Consider the following 17,372-nt stretch of genomic DNA (forward strand, 5'->3'; position numbering starts at 1 on the left):
ATGCCCGTCTTGTACAGTATATAGGACCACACATCTCCGTCCATGCCCGGCCTGTACAGTATATAGGACCACACATCTCCGTCCATGCCCGTCCTGTACAGTATATAGGACCACACATCTCCGTCCATGCTCGTCCTGTACAGTATATAGGACCACACATCTCCGTCCATGCCCGCCTTGTACAGTATATAGGACCTCACATCCCGTCCATGCCCGGCCTGTACAGTATATAGGACCACACATCTCCGTCCATGTTCGTCCTGTACAGTATATAGGACCACACATCTCCGTCCATGCCCATCCTGTACAGTATATAGGACCACACATCTCCGTCCATGCCCGTCCTGTACAGTATATAGGACCACACATCTTCGTCCATGCTCGTCCTGTACAGTATATAGGACCACACATCTCCGTCCATGCCCGTCCTGTACAGTATATAGGACCACACATCTCCGTCCATGCCCGTCCTGTACAGTATATAGGACCACACATCTCCGTCCATGCCCGTCCTGTACAGTATATAGGACCACACATCTCCGTCCATGCCCGTCCTGTACAGTATATAGGACCACACATCTCCGTCCATGCCCGTCTTGTACAGTATATAGGACCACACATCTCCGTCCATGCCCGGCCTGTACAGTATATAGGACCACACATCTCCGTCCATGCCCGTCCTGTACAGTATATAGGACCACACATCTCCGTCCATGCCCGGCCTGTACAGTATATAGGACCACACATCTCCGTCCATGCCCGGCCTGTACAGTATATAGGACCACACATCTCCGTCCATGCCCGTCTTGTACAGTATATAGGACCACACATCTCCGTCCATGCCCGGCCTGTACAGTATATAGGACCACACATCTCCGTCCATGCCCGTCCTGTACAGTATATAGGACCACACATCTCCGTCCATGCCCGTCCTGTACAGTATATAGGACCACACATCTCCGTCCATGCCCGTCCTGTACAGTATATAGGACCACACATCTCCGTCCATGCCCGTCCTGTACAGTATATAGGACCACACATCTCCGTCCATGCCCGTCCTGTACAGTATATAGGACCACACATCTCCGTCCATGCCCGTCCTGTACAGTATATAGGACCACACATCTCCGTCCATGCCCGTCTTGTACAGTATATAGGACCACACATCTCCGTCCATGCCCGGCCTGTACAGTATATAGGACCACACATCTCCGTCCATGCCCGTCCTGTACAGTATATAGGACCACACATCTCCGTCCATGCCCGTCCTGTACAGTATATAGGACCACACATCTCCGTCCATGCCCGTCCTGTACAGTATATAGGACCACACATCTCCGTCCATGCCCGTCCTGTACAGTATATAGGACCACACATCTCCGTCCATGCCCGCCTTGTACAGTATATAGGACCTCACATCCCGTCCATGCCCGGCCTGTACAGTATATAGGACCACACATCTTCGTCCATGCTCGTCCTGTACAGTATATAGGACCACACATCTCCGTCCATGCCCGCCTTGTACAGTATATAGGACCTCACATCCCGTCCATGCCCGGCCTGTACAGTATATAGGACCACACATCTCCGTCCATGTTCGTCCTGTACAGTATATAGGACCACACATCTCCGTCCATGCCCGTCCTGTACAGTATATAGGACCACACATCTCCGTCCATGCCCGTCCTGTACAGTATATAGGACCACACATCTCCGTCCATGCCCGTCCTGTACAGTATATAGGACCACACATCTTCGTCCATGCCCGCCCTGTACAGTATATAGGACCACACATCTCCGTCCATGCCCGTCCTGTACAGTATATAGGACCACACATCTCCGTCCATGCCCGTCCTGTACAGTATATAGGACCACACATCTCCGTCCATGCCCGTCCTGTACAGTATATAGGACCACACATCTCCGTCCATGCCTGTCTTGTACAGTATATAGGACCACACATCTCCGTCCATGCCCGGCCTGTACAGTATATAGGACCACACATCTCCGTCCATGCCCGTCCTGTACAGTATATAGGACCACACATCTCCGTCCATGCCCGTCCTGTACAGTATATAGGACCACACATCTCCGTCCATGCCCGGCCTGTACAGTATATAGGACCACACATCTCCGTCCATGCCCGGCCTGTACAGTATATAGGACCACACATCTCCGTCCATGCCCGTCCTGTACAGTATATAGGACCACACATCTCCGTCCATGCCCGTCCTGTACAGTATATAGGACCACACATCTCCGTCCATGCCCGTCCTGTACAGTATATAGGACCACACATCTCCGTCCATGCCCGTCCTGTACAGTATATAGGACCACACATCCCGTCCATGCCCGTCCTGTACAGTATATAGGACCACACATCTCCGTCCATGCCCGTCCTGTACAGTATATAGGACCACACATCCCGTCCATGCCCGTCCTGTACAGTATATAGGACCACACATCTCCGTCCATGCCCGTCCTGTACAGTATATAGGACCACACATCTCCGTCCATGCCCGTCCTGTACAGTATATAGGACCTCACATCTCCGTCCATGCCCGTCCTGTACAGTATATAGGACCACACATCCCGTCCATGCCCGTCCTGTACAGTATATAGGACCTCACATCTCCGTCCATGCCCGTCCTGTACAGTATATAGGACCACACATCCCGTCCATGCCCGTCCTGTACAGTATATAGGACCACACATCTCCGTCCATGCTCGCCCTGTATAGTATATAGGACCACACATCTCCGTCCATGCCCGTCCTGTACAGTATATAGGACCACACATCTCCGTCCATGCCCATCTTGTACAGTATATAGGACCTCACATCTCCGTCCATGCCCGTCCTGTACAGTATATAGGACCACACATCCCGTCCATGCCCGTCCTGTACAGTATATAGGACCTCACATCTCCGTCCATGCCCGTCCTGTACAGTATATAGGACCACACATCTCCGTCCATGCCCGTCCTGTACAGTATATAGAACCTCACATCTCCGTCCATGCCCGTCCTGTACAGTATATAGGACCACACATCTCCGTCCATGCCCGTCCTGTACAGTATATAGAACCTCACATCTCCGTCCATGCTCGTCCTGTACAGTATATAGGACCACACATCTCCGTCCATGCCCGTCCTGTACAGTATATAGGACCTCACATCCCGTCCATGCCCGGCCTGTACAGTATATAGGACCACACATCTTCGTCCATGCCCGTCCTGTACAGTATATAGGACCACACATCTCCGTCCATGCCCGCCTTGTACAGTGCAGGACACATTAGCCGGACGCGTCGTGCCCTCACCTCACTCTCATTGCAGCAGAAGATGTCCGAGTGCGTGTAGAAGGCAGGATCTAGATCAGCGATGGCAGGCGCGGGGTTAAAGATGGTCTTCACTTTAAAAAAAAGTAAAATAGTAAGTAGATACAAACATACACAATGATGATGCTTTACACTGCAGGCTGCGAGCGATGATCTGACATATAACAGCCCATGAGAGCAGAGCAGTCACTCACTATACACGTCATAGAGGTCCTCCCATGAATTACATATACAAAAATACCTAGAATACCTGGAATACTATTAATAAATCATCTTACAGTATTACTTTCATAGAAAAAAAAAACTTTTTTGCAATTTTTTTTATGTTAATCTGGCCTACTTGCTAGTCAAAATCAGTTTCCTTCCCCCTTTGGCAGCTGATAATACAGTCTCCACTTTCTGTCCTTGTAGGAAGAATCTTCTCTGCTATATCGCTATGTACTGTGGAGCCTCTGCTCCTTCCCCAATAACCAAGCAGAAAGCTGATCGCTATTGGCTGTCATGTTTAGAGCTGCAGATCACTACAGGGAGACGACTGAGCATGTGTGACCACTGGCACTTTGTTCTTTAGGAAGATGTGACTGAGCATGTGCAAACACCGGCACTTTGCTGACTAGGAGAATGTGACTGAGCATGTGCAACTACCATCATTTAGCTAAGTAGGAGGATGTGACTGAGCATGTGCAACTACTGGCACTTAGATCACTAGGAAAATGTGACTGAGCATGTGCAACCACTGGCACTTAGCTCATTAGGAGGATGACACTGAGCATGTGTAACCACTGGAAATTAGCTCACTAGGAGGATGACACTGAGCATGTGCAACCACTTGGACTTAGCTAATTAGGAAAATGACACTGAGCATGTGCAACCACCGGCACCTAGCTCATTATGAGGAGGACACTGAGCATGTGCAACCACCGGCACCTAGCTCATTATGAGGAGGACACTGAGCATGTGCAACCACCGGCACCTAGCTCATTATGAGGATGTGACTGAGCATGTGCAACCACTGGCACTTCGGTTTATAATCTTTGGAATGTGCCGTTATTCACGGCCGCTCCTGTTGTTGCATTTTCTGTTATAAGAGTGGAAATCATATATACGCCCCATAGTCAGGCAATCGTAATGGTTATTACCCAGCATTCCCTGCTATAACTACAGGACCTGATAGAGAGCATTCATCTCTACATCCAGTGACCAGGACTTTTCCTGCAGAGCTGCTGCTGGGGGCAATCGTGAGCTAAACATGAAATATCCCCAGAAAAACCGGAGGGACCGAAATATCACTAATACCAGGAATGAGAACCATGAAAAGCCCCTAATCTGCATAAGTCGTACCAGCCGCGTGCCCTGTGGCTGCCTGACAACCTGGAGAGAACGCCGCTCCTGCAGCTGGGTCCAATCACTCCCTGCACAGAGGACGGACGGAAAACAAAAGATCCACCCATACCTCAATAACTTCCAAATGTCCCATGGAGAGAAGTGAACGCAGCCCCGAGACCAGTACATAAGGCGAGATACTCACTGTGCTAAGCAGATAATACCGCCAGATCAGTGAGAAATGTCTACTGTTATACTACCACAACATATATATGAAACAAGACTATAACTACTATAATACTGCCCCCTATGTACAAGAATATAACTACTATAATACTGCCCCTATGTACAAGAATATAACTACTATAATACTGCTCCTATGTACAAGAATATAACTACTATAATACTGCCCCCTATGTACAAGAATATAACTACTATAATACTGCCCCCTATGTACAAGAATATATCTACTATAACACTGCCCCCTATGTACAAGAATATAACTACTATAATACTGCCCCTATGTACAAGAATATAACTACTATAATACTGCTCCTATGTACAAGAATATAACTACTATAATACTGCCCCCTATGTACAAGAATATATCTACTATAACACTGCCCCCTATGTACAAGAATATAACTACTATAATACTGCCCCTATGTACAAGAATATAACTACTATAATACTGCCCCTATATACAAGAATATAACTACTATAATACTGCCCATATGTACAAGAATATAACTACTATAATACTCCCCCTATGTACAAGAATATAACTACTATAATACTGCCCCCTATGTACAAGAATATAACTACTATAATACTGCTCCTATGTACAAGAATATAACTACTATAATACTGCCCCTATGTACAAGAATATAACTACTATAATACTGCCCCCTATGTACAAGAATATAACTACTATAATACTACCCCTATGTACAAGAATATAACTACTATAATACTGCCCCCTATGTACAAGAATATAACTACTATAATACTGCCTCCTATGTACAAGAATATAACTACTATAATACTGCCCCTATATACAAGAATATAACTACTATAATACTGCCCCTATGTACAAAAATATAACTACTATAATACTGGCCCTATGTACAAGAATATAACTACTATAATACTGCCCCTATCTACAAGAATATAGCTACTATAATACTGCCCCCTATGTACAAGAATATAGCTACTATAATACTGCCCCCTATGTACAAGAATATAGCTACTATAATACTGCCCCTATGTACAAGAATATAACTACTATAATACTGCTCCTATGTACAAGAATAGAACTGCTATAATACTGCCCCTATGTACAAGAATATAACTACTATAATACTGCCCCCTATGTACAAGAATATAACTACTATAATACTGCCCCTATGTACAAGAATATAACTACTATAATACTGCCCCTATGTACAAGATTATAACTACTATAATACTGCCCCTTATGTACAGGAATATAACTACTATAATACTGCCCCTATATTCAAGAATATAACTACTATAATACTGCCCCCTATGTACAAGAATATAACTAATATAATACTGCCCAATATGTACAATAATATAACTACTATAATACTGCCCAATATGTACAAGAATATAACTACTATAATACTGCTCCTATGTACAAGAATATAACTACTATAATACTGCCCCTATGTACAAGAATATAACTACTATAATACTGCTCCTATGTACAAGAATATAACTAATATAATACTGCCCAATATGTACAATATAACTACTATAATACTGCTCCTATGTACAAGAATATAACTACTATAATACTGCCCCTATGTACAAGAATATAACTAATATAATACTGCCCAATATGTACAAGAATATTACTATAATACTGCCCCTATGTACAAGAATATAACTACTATAATACTGCCCCTATGTACAAGAATATAACTACTATATTACTGCCCCCTATGTACAAGAATATATCTACTATAATACTGCCCCCTATGTACAAGAATATAACTACTATAATACTGCCCCGTCATACAGTAAACTATAAGTTCTATGACCGTGTACTTGTATATTCCTATATAATATGAGGACCATTAGCTGTTAGTTATTAGGATCTATACTCGTTAGTTGGAGGGGCAGAACAGCTTCTCATACTTTGCAGGCAGCCATTGCTTCTCTCACCTCCGCTCTTCTGCGCCATCGTCAGCGCCTGCAGTGACACCTCGGGGTGGATTTCCAGCTGGCACACCATGACCCGGGCTCGGGATATAGCGGCCGATGCTTTTGTGAGATCTTCAGAGTTTAGTAATAGATTTGCTCCAGCCACAATAACAATGGCGTTCTGTCCTGCAGGAGACACATCAGGGGGACAGCGCGGTCAGCGAGGAACGAGGACAATCCTGGAAGACAACTGTTTATCTGTCACCCATAAAAGTAGCTGTGATGTAGAGACGTGTGTATTGGGGATGATTCGTGGGGGCTCCTGTGTGGATTGGGGGGAGGGGGGGAATTTTTCATTGTTTTTTCTTCCCTTATTCCAAGAGCCATAACCTTTCCATCCGCCGCACGTGGTCTTGTTTGTTGTTTTTGTTAGCAGGACAAGGTTTGACGCCATTAATTTTACCAAGTAATTTACCGAAATATGGGAAAGAAACCAAGTGAGTGCTTTTGTCCCTAGGTGTGGGGGAGGGGGGCCTGGGATCCACCCAAACTCTCTGCTTACCTGGGGAATTATTCAGTCTGTCTGAGAACTTCAAGGAATAAGCAGGAAGATTCATCCTCTGGGGGAGAAGCTGCAGCTACAGGCAGCACACCAGAGAGCCATTGAGAAATTATAATTTCCATGGTAAAAGACTAATGGAGGATTGTGACTCATCCCCGGGACATTTATGCCATTACTGGACTATTTTACCCTCTGTGTATGGATTATTTGATGGACATTCTGATTTGCTTGGAATAAATGTTCTTTGGATTGTTCATCCATCTCTCGCTCTGTTGATTGTGTGGTATCAGATAAGGACCCAGTGACAATCACTACACACAGCAATACTGTACATAGCACAAGCGATCAGATGATCGCAGCTTCAAGTCCCGAAGTGGACTATTAACCCCTTAATGACCAATGACGTACTGGGTACGTCATGGATCGTGTGCAGTTAATCCCCGCCCCCTGCCGGGTATCGCCGTGTTCAGAAATGCCTGATCTATCAAAATATAAAATCAATTAATCTGATTAGTAAACGGCGTAGCGGCAAAAAAATTCCAAAAGTCAAAATTAAGTTTTTTGGTCGCCACAAATTCTGCGCAAAATGCAATAACAGGCGATCAAAACGTAGCATCTGCGCAAAAATGGTACAGTTAAAAACGTCAGCTCGAAACGCAAAAAATAAGCTGTCACTGAGCCATAGACCCTGAAAAAGGAGAACGCTATGGGTTTTGGAAAATGGCGCAAAACGTGCGTCACTTTTTTTAGACAAGTTTGTGAATTTTTTGTAACCCCTTAAATACAAGTAAACCTATTCATGTTTGGTGTCTACAAACTCGCACCGACATCAGGCATCACATAGATACATCAGTTTTACCATATAGTGAACACTGTGAATAAAATATCCCAAAAACTATTGTACGATCACACTTTTTTTTGCAATTTTTCCGCATTTGGAATTTTTTTTGCCATTTTCCAGTACACCATAAGGTAAAACTTATGGTTTCATTTAAAAGTACAACTCGTCCCGCAAAAAACAAGCCCTCATATGGCAACATTGACAGAAAAATAAAAAAGTTACAGCTCCCGGAAGAAGGGGAGCAAAAAAACAAAAACAGAAAAACACAAAATGCCCGGGGGCTGAAGGGGTTAAGAACAGTAAAAAGTAAAAAAAAAAAAAAAAAAAAAAGTTTTAAAAAGTTTTAAAAAGTATGAAAAAAGAAAATAAGACCCCTCATAAAAGTTCAAGTCACCCCTTTTGTCCAATTAAAAATGAAGATAAACAAATTAAAAATAATATGAATACAAGATATCGGCATGTTCAGAAAAGTCTGATCAAAATATAAAAATAAAAAAAAGATTAAAAAACTCCAAAAATCAACATTTTTTTGGTCGTTGCAATGCCACTAATAATACTGTAACAAGTGATCAAAATGTCAGATCTATGCCAAATGGTGTCCATAAAAACGTCTCGTCCCGCAAAAAAAAAAAAAAAAAAAAAGTAATAATCCATCACTCTGCTCCATAGACTGAAAAAATGAATACGGTATGGCTCTGGGAAGAAAAAAACGAGACCAAAGAAATGGAAATTAGGTGTCGTGAAGGGGTGAAAGGGAGCATGCTAAACAGTACAGGTGATAAATGTATAATGAATGACGCCCTGACTGCTGGGACCCCCATGATCCTCATATCGGGGTCCCACTGTCCCCTTTGTGAATGGAGCAGTGCTATGTGCGGTCACGGCTTCTACCACTATTGTTGGTGGCACATATTCATTTATCCCCGGGGGGCTTGTCCTCAGGATCGGTGCAGGACCCTCGGCAATTGTACTTTTATCATTAGTTACGTCATTTTTATGACAATCCCCTGAATACTATCTACATATAAGATCTCTGCTTGCTGTCAGTGACTGAGGCCTTGTTACAGTAGAACTCGGTCCAGACGAGGCTCTGGGAGATTTCTTCAGCCTGATACATTGTAGCGATCTCCGAGGATTGTGCAGACTGGATACAATTGTGCCAGACCCTCAGCTGTGACATTATATAGAATGTTACTGTATATGTGACATTTTTCTTCACCTTCTGCGTTCACGATAATGGAGGCGGCTCCGGTGGCGGCTGCTCCCGTCTGGAACACGAAATCTGCAAGAGAAAACCACAACCCGTCATGCCGACAGGAACACGTGACTCTGCCGTGTAACGTGGACAGGACACGGGTAATCACTGGAGTATTAACCCTGCGTCTGAGGCCGCTCCAGAAACCCTGCTCCCACCACATCAGAAGCCAAAAACTGCACTACAGAGATAGGGAACAGATGTGGAGAGAGGACGACGGGCGGAGGACAAAGCACCCCCAGAGGACAAAGCACCCCCAGAGGACAAAAGCACCCCCAGAGGACAAAAGCACCCCCAGAGGACAAAAGCACCCCCAGAGGACAAAAGCACCCCCAGAGGACAAAAGCACCCCCAGAGGACAAAACACCCCCAGAGGACAAAAGCACCCCCAGAGGACAAAAGCACCCCCAGAGGACAAAAGCACCCCCAGAGGACAAAAGCACCCCCAGAGGACAAAAGCACCCCCAGAGGACAAAACACCCCCAGAGGACAAAACACCCCCAGAGGACAAAAGCACCCCCAGAGGACAAAAGCACCCCCAGAGGACAAAAGCACCCCCAGAGGATGGCTCCGACACACACAGGACAGCATGAGGGCTGCAATCTGCACCAGAGGTATAGGCCGAGCAGCGCCTCTCCTGAAATACTCTGTGCTGCTGGGATCCTGCTACTTACAGTAGATGATTACTCACATAATGAGCACACTCCTCTCCTGAAATACTCTGTGCTGCTGGGATCCTGCTCCTTACAGTAGATTATTACTCACATAATGAGCACAGTCCTCTCCTGAAATCCTCTGTGCTGCTGGGATCCTGCTCCTTACAGTAGATGATTACTCACATAATCAGCACACTCCTCTCCTGAAATACTCTGTGCTGCTGGGATCCTGCTCCTTACAGTAGATGATTACTCACATAATGAGCACACTCCTCTCCTGAAATACTCTGTGCTGCTGGGATCCTGCTCCTTACAGTAGATGATTACTCACATAATCAGCACACTCCTCTCCTGAAATACTCTGTGCTGCTGGGATCCTGCTCCTTACAGTAGATGATTACTCACATAATCAGCACACTCCTCTCCTGAAATACTCTGTGCTGCTGGGATCCTGCTCCTTACAGTAGATGATTACTCACATAATCAGCACACTCCTCTTCTGAAATACTCTGTGCTGCTGGAATCTTGCTCCTTACAGTAGGTGATTACGCACATAATCAGCACACTCCTCTCCTGAAATACTCTGTGCTGCTGGCGAACTTTAATCATCCCACAATGTAACTTACTGCCTGACCTTCCACAAGGAGAAGTGCACTCATGTCTTAAATACTCTGTTCTGCTGGAGACAATATTTCTTTTACTTTATAATTAAGGAGCTGTGAGAAGCGGGATGCTCTGTCCATAGCGCAGCGGCCGGTGGGTCACCTCCGGAAATCTCCTGACCCCTCCCCAGCAGATAGAGGCACATACTCCCATGGTTTGTAGTATGGGGGCAGATAGAGGCCCTGACTGTGTGAGCCCATAGACCGGGGGCAGTATCTCCGCTACCTGTGCAGACATTGTTCTTCTTGAAGTTTTCAATGTAATTGTTCCCAAAAGAATCGTCTCCGACCTGAAACCAGAAAGAGGGATGTGAATGAGACGCCCGGAGAACACAGCTCAGGGGCGACGTTTCTAAAATCTCTGCTTACTGTCACGAAATAGAAGTGACTGTAAATGACAGCAGGCTGATACATTGTAACAAGCTGATCAGCTGTGCGAGGACAGGTCCAGCTAATCAATGGAAATAGTCACATTGCTTTCTTTTATTTTTTCAGTGCAATATTTGAAAAAAACAAATCTATAATTATATATATATATATATAGATACAGAGCGGACAGAGTTGGGCCACGTTCACACGAGACCGATGAGATGCAAAATATATATATATTATGTATGTGTATGTATATGTATGTATGCGTATATATATATACATAGCTATCTATATATATAATTGCCTTATTCTGTCTGTCTGTCTGTCTGTCTTGCTCCAAAATTGTGTCCTTACGGTGACACAAAGCTGATTGGCCGCTGGGCTCGCCATGGCCCCGCCCCCCCGCACGGATTGGCCGCTCGCCTCGGCCTGGCCCCGCCCTCCGCATGGATTGCCCGCTCGCCCCGGCCCTCGCAACGCATCGCCAGACATAACCTTGCGATGCTGGGATCGTGACGGAGCCGGTGAACGCTGGTAACCATTATACACATCGGGTAACTAAGGTCCCTTAGTTACCCGATGTGTATCATAGTTACCAGTGTACACCGGCTCCCGGTACACATGTGCAGGGAGCCGGCATTATACTCCTCTCCCCCCAGGACTACTCCTCCTATTACAGTCCTCCTATTATACTTCTCTCTGAGTATAGTAGGAGAACTATTATAGCATGGGGGATGGAGCACGATGGGGTGCGCAGCATGGGGGATGTAGCACGATGGGGAGTGCGCAGCATGGGGGATGTAGCACGATGGGGAGTGTGCAGCATGGAGGATGGAGCACAATGGGGAGTGCGCAGCATGGGGGATGAAGCACGATGGGGAGTGCGCAGCATGGGGGATGGAGCACGATAGGGAGTGCGCAGCATGGGGGATGTAGCACGATGGGGGGTGCGCAGCATGGGGGATGTAGCACGATGGGGAGTGTGCAGCATGGGGGATGTAGCACGATGGGGAGTGTGCAGCATGGGGGATGTAGCACGATGGGGGGTGCGTAGCATGGGGGATGGAGCACGATGGGGAGTGCGCAGCATGGGGGATGGAGCACGATGGGGAGTGCGCAGCATGGGGGATGGAGCACGATGGGGAGTGCGCAGCATGGAGGATGGAGCATGATGGGGAGTGCACAGCATGGGGGATGGGGCACGATGGGGGGTGCGCAGCATGGGGGATGGAGCACGATGGGAGGTGCACACCTCCCCCCAACACACACACACACACACACAACACACCACACACGCACACTGGGAACCACAAACACCGCCATACACAGACACCCACACACACAGACAACGCCGCACACACCCAACACACAAACACCGCGGCATACATAAATATACGCACATACCGCACAACACACACATTGCACAAAACATACCTCCCCCCAAAACACACCACACCCACACAAACAGCGCAACACACACAACGCTACAGACACACAGCGCTCCACAAACAACGCAACACACGCAACACACAAACAACACCGCTCTCACCCCCCGCCACACCCAGACAACACCCAGAACATGTACAGCCCCTACACAAACACTTGGTAACTACACACAACAACATCTATATATATATAAAACAAAATTCATACATGAACTACACAATACGTAAATTCTAGAATACCCGATGCGTAGAATCCGGCCACCTTCTAGTATATATATATATAATTGCCTTATTCTGTCTGTCTTGCTCCAAAATTATGTCCTTACAGTGACAACCGTCGGATTGGCCGCTGCTCGGCCTGGCCCCGCCCCTCCACACGGATTGGCCGCTCGGCCCCGCCCCCCGCATGGATTAACTGTTTGGCCAGGCCCGCCCCCCGCACGCGATGCCCGCTAGGCCACGCCCCCGCACGCGATACCTGCTGGCCCCGCCCCCCGCATGGATTAACCGTTTGGCCAGGCCCGCCCCCCGCACGCAATGCCCGCTAGGCCCCGCCCCCGCACGCGATGACCGCTGGCCCCGCCCCCGCATGGATTAACCGTTTGGCCAGGCCCGCTCCCCGCACGCGATGCCCGCTAGGCCACGCCCCCGATGCCCGCTAGGCCACGCCCCCGCGATGCCCGCTAGGCCACGCCCCCTGCACGCGATGCCCGCTAGGCCACGCCCCCACACACGATGCCCACAAGGCCACGCCCCCCGCACACGTTGGGCACCTGTATACCACCCCCCAGGACTACTCCTCCCATTATACTCCTCCTATTATACTCCTCTCTGAGGGGTTCGCAGCATGGGGGATGGAGCACGATGGGGAGTGCAGCATGGGGGATGGAGCACGATGGGGGGTGCAGCATGGGGGGTGGACCACGATGGGGGGTGCAGCATGGGGGATAGAGCACGATAGGGGGTGCGCAGAATGGGGGATGGAGCACGATGGGCGGTGCGTAGCATGGGGGATGGAGCACGATGGGGGGTGCGTAGCATGGGGGATGGAGCACGATGGGGGGTGCATAGCGTGGGGGATGGAGCATGATGGGGTGTGCAGCGCGGGGGATGGAGCACGATGGGGGGTGCCCAGAATGGGGGGGATGAAACACGATGGGGGGTGCGCAGCATGGGGGATGGAGCACGATGGGGGTGCGCAGCATGGGGGATGGAACACGATGGGGGGTGCGCAGCATGGGGGATGGAGCACGATGGGGGGTGCACACCTCCCCCCAAAACACACACACACCGCCACGCACGCACCGCACAACACACCACACACACTCTGGGAACCACAAACACCGCCCTACACAGACACCCACACACAGGCAACGCCGCACACACACAACACCCTACACACAAACACCGCGGCACACACAAATATACACACATACCACACAACACACACACTGCACAAAACATACCTCCCCCCAAAACACACACACGCACTCCACACCCACAAAAACCGCGCAACACACACAGCACCACACACACAGAACGCTGCAGACACACAGCGCTCCACAAACAACGCAACACACACACACAACACAACACACATACAACACCGTTCTCACACCCCCCCCCACCCAGACAACACCCAGAACATTTACAGCGCCCTACACAAACACTTGGCAACTACACACAACATCATCTATAAATTATATATATACATATATATATATATATATATATATATATATATATATATATATATATATATATATATATATATAACAAAAATCATACGTTAAACTACACAATGTGTAAATTCTAGAATACCCGATGTGTAGAATCGGGCCACCTTCTAGTATATATATATTATATATACACACACACGCAAACATACATATACATATATACATATACATATATATACATATATATATATATATATATATATATATATTGCATCTCATCGGTCTCGTGTGAACGTGGCCCAACTCTGTCCGCTCAGTAAGAGGTCCGCCACTGAAAATCTACAGAAGCTCAGTCCAGCTCTCGCAGCAGAGGGTTTGTTACAATGTATCCATCCCGGAAATCTTCTGAGAGACACAGACACTCTGACCTGTGCATACAATCGCTCCACCATACGAAAATGTTTGTATTAAAACTTGCAGATTTGGGAGAAAAACAAAGACATAAAGTACCCAAAAATATGGGAAAAATAAAAGAACAAAAAAAAAAAAAAAAACAAGTACCAGAGGGAGTAATAAAGGCGCAATGATCCCGCCGGGAGGCGCTGTGTGTGTCAGGAGCAGTCGCGGGATTAACACTTTACTGTGGAATTTCATCAGCACCGCGGCGGCTCATCCGCACAGGAACCGGGAGTCCGGCCAAAAAGCAACTGCCAGGGGATATGTAGGTCAGGGCGCCATCCACACTGTGCCAGGGCCGCGCCACGAGACGTGCCACAGGGCAACACTGACAGGTGAGGAATGTGCCCCATACACCGGACTGGGTCAGGGTCCAGGCCACAATCTGGAGCCCCCCAGTTATACCCCAGAAGGATGCCCCTCTTCTCCTCACTTGTCAGTCATGTCATGTACATGGTATTTATTGGATATGAAATCGGGTTGTTGTTTCTTTTCCTAAATCATACGCAGCGCCAGGTATTGACTTGAATTGGGATAAGCTGCAATACCAGAGATGACCAGACGTGGCGCTGTTTCTGGAAAGCTTTTTATCCTCATCCCAGACCACCCCTTTAAGTTATGGCATCTTTAAATTCCACATTGCTGACGTGACGCCGTGGTGTATGAACGTGGAAGGATTCATGGGGATGAAACTCCAGGAGACGGTGACTTAGTGGAGGGGCTCAGGGTTTATTTAGTCTCCAAACCGAAGGCATTTCCTACATGAAGGATCACGGATGGATTGTGTTATTCCGAGAGCTCCGCGCCCCGGACACCGCCTCGGTCCGAGAGCTCCGCCGCCCCGGACACCGCCACGGTCCGAGAGCTCCGCGCCCCGGACACCGCCTCGGTCCGAGAGCTCCGCGCCCCGGACACCGCCTCGGTCCGAGAGCTCCGCGCCCGGACACCGCCTCGGTCCGAGAGCTCCCGCGCCGGACACCGCCTCGGTCCGAGAGCTCCGCGCCCGGACACCGCCTCATTCTGAGAGCTCCGCGCCCGGACATCGCCTCATTCCGAGAGCTCCGCGCCCGGACATCGCCTCATTCCGAGAGCTCCGCGCCCCGGACACTGCCTCATTCCGAGAGCTCGCGCCCCGGACATCGCCTCATTCCGAGAGCTCCGCGCCCCGGACACTGCCTCATTCCGAGAGCTCCGCGCCCCGGACACTGCCTCATTCCGAGAGCTCCGCGCCCCGGACACTGCCTCATTCCGAGAGCTCCGTGCCCCGGACATTGCCTCATTCCGAGAGCTCCGTGCCCCCGAACATTGCCTTATTCCGGAGAGCTCCGCGCCTGCACACTGCCTCATTCCGAGAGCTCCGCGCCCCGGACATCGCCTCATTCCGAGAGCTCCGCGCCCGGACATTGCCTCATTCCGAGAGCTCCGCGCCCCGGACACTGCCTCATTCCGAGAGCTCCGCGCCCCGGACACTGCCTCATTCCGAGAGCTCCGCGCCCCGGACACTGCCTCATTCCGAGAGCTCCGTGCCCCGGACATCGCCTCATTCCGAGAGCTCCGCGCCCCGGACATTGCCTCATTCCGAGAGCTCCGTGCCCCGAACATTGCCTTATTCCGAGAGCTCCGCGCCCGGACATCGCCTCATTCCGAGAGCTCCACGCCCGGACATCGCCTCATTCGGAGAGCTCCGCGCCCGGACATTTGTATTACCTTGTAGACAAGAAGAAATCCAGAAGCAATCCTTTACTGATGAATAAAATCCAATATCGAAAAGTCAAGATAAAACACGAATTGTGAATCAGTAAGTTCCATGATTGCACAGCCGATTAATCACTGAACAAGCGGTGATCGGCACGTTTCTGCAGTATGCATAGTTTGTTACACTGTATCAGCGCAGGTAAAATAAGAATAAGAAGCATTACACCTGTGCACACACTGGAAGGAACCTCTGTACCCGGGCACCTTAGTTGTTCCGGAGGTATTGGGGGTATCGCACCAGAAACGTGTCCATTGCCGCTTGTTCGCGGATACGTCGGCGTTCCAATCAGGGAACTTAATGATTAATAACTGATATTTTAATCTGGGATATTGGATTCATCAACAAAGGATTATTTTTTATTTGGTGGAGCTGGATTTCTTCATTTCGCGGCATTCCGTGCTCCGGACACGGATTGTGGAGAGCGGGTTTTTGTTATTACCTTGCAGACCATGGCGGTGCGGGCCCCGAGGCGAGACGCCTGGATGCACTGATTCGCTCCTTTGCCCCCGAAACCGATGAAAAACTTGCTCCCGTGTATGGTCTCTCCTGCTCGGGGCAGACGGGGGGTGATGCTGCGGAAACATCAACATTAACTGGACTGATAGTCAGGGTATATCACATTCGCGGCATAAAAGCAACACGCAGACTTATGGAAATGAAGGTTAATCATTGGAGATGAGTAAAGTGATTGGCAGGAGCTTGGTGTAGCGGGCAGGGTGGTAGTCTGCGGTCGCCGGACCAGATCCGGCAGGGTGGTAGTCTGCTGTCGCCGGACCAGATCCCGGCAGGGTGGCAGTCTGCGGTCGCCGGACCAGACCTCGGCAGGGTGGCAGTCTGCGGTCGCCGGACCAGATCCCG

The 17,372-nt window shown here is 48.7% G+C and overlaps 1 protein-coding gene across 3 annotated transcripts in view; it reads right to left on the minus strand.

Annotated features, from left to right (window-relative positions):
• The window catches only part of RBKS (ribokinase), a 63,990-nt gene that overhangs the window by 35,160 nt on the left and 11,458 nt on the right, over positions 1–17,372 (minus strand). For all 3 annotated transcript variants that reach the window (XM_075337920.1, XM_075337922.1, XM_075337921.1), the window contains exons 3-7: positions 16,954–17,086; positions 11,033–11,096; positions 9,453–9,515; positions 6,852–7,016; positions 3,321–3,412 (exon numbers count right to left, since the gene is read on the minus strand). In XM_075337920.1, the coding sequence (XP_075194035.1) occupies positions 3,321–3,412; positions 6,852–7,016; positions 9,453–9,515; positions 11,033–11,096; positions 16,954–17,086 (517 nt within the window). The remainder of the gene's footprint in view (positions 1–3,320; positions 3,413–6,851; positions 7,017–9,452; positions 9,516–11,032; positions 11,097–16,953; positions 17,087–17,372) is intronic.

Source organism: Anomaloglossus baeobatrachus, chromosome 3, assembly GCF_048569485.1.
Source record: "Anomaloglossus baeobatrachus isolate aAnoBae1 chromosome 3, aAnoBae1.hap1, whole genome shotgun sequence".
NCBI lineage: Eukaryota > Metazoa > Chordata > Amphibia > Anura > Aromobatidae > Anomaloglossus > Anomaloglossus baeobatrachus.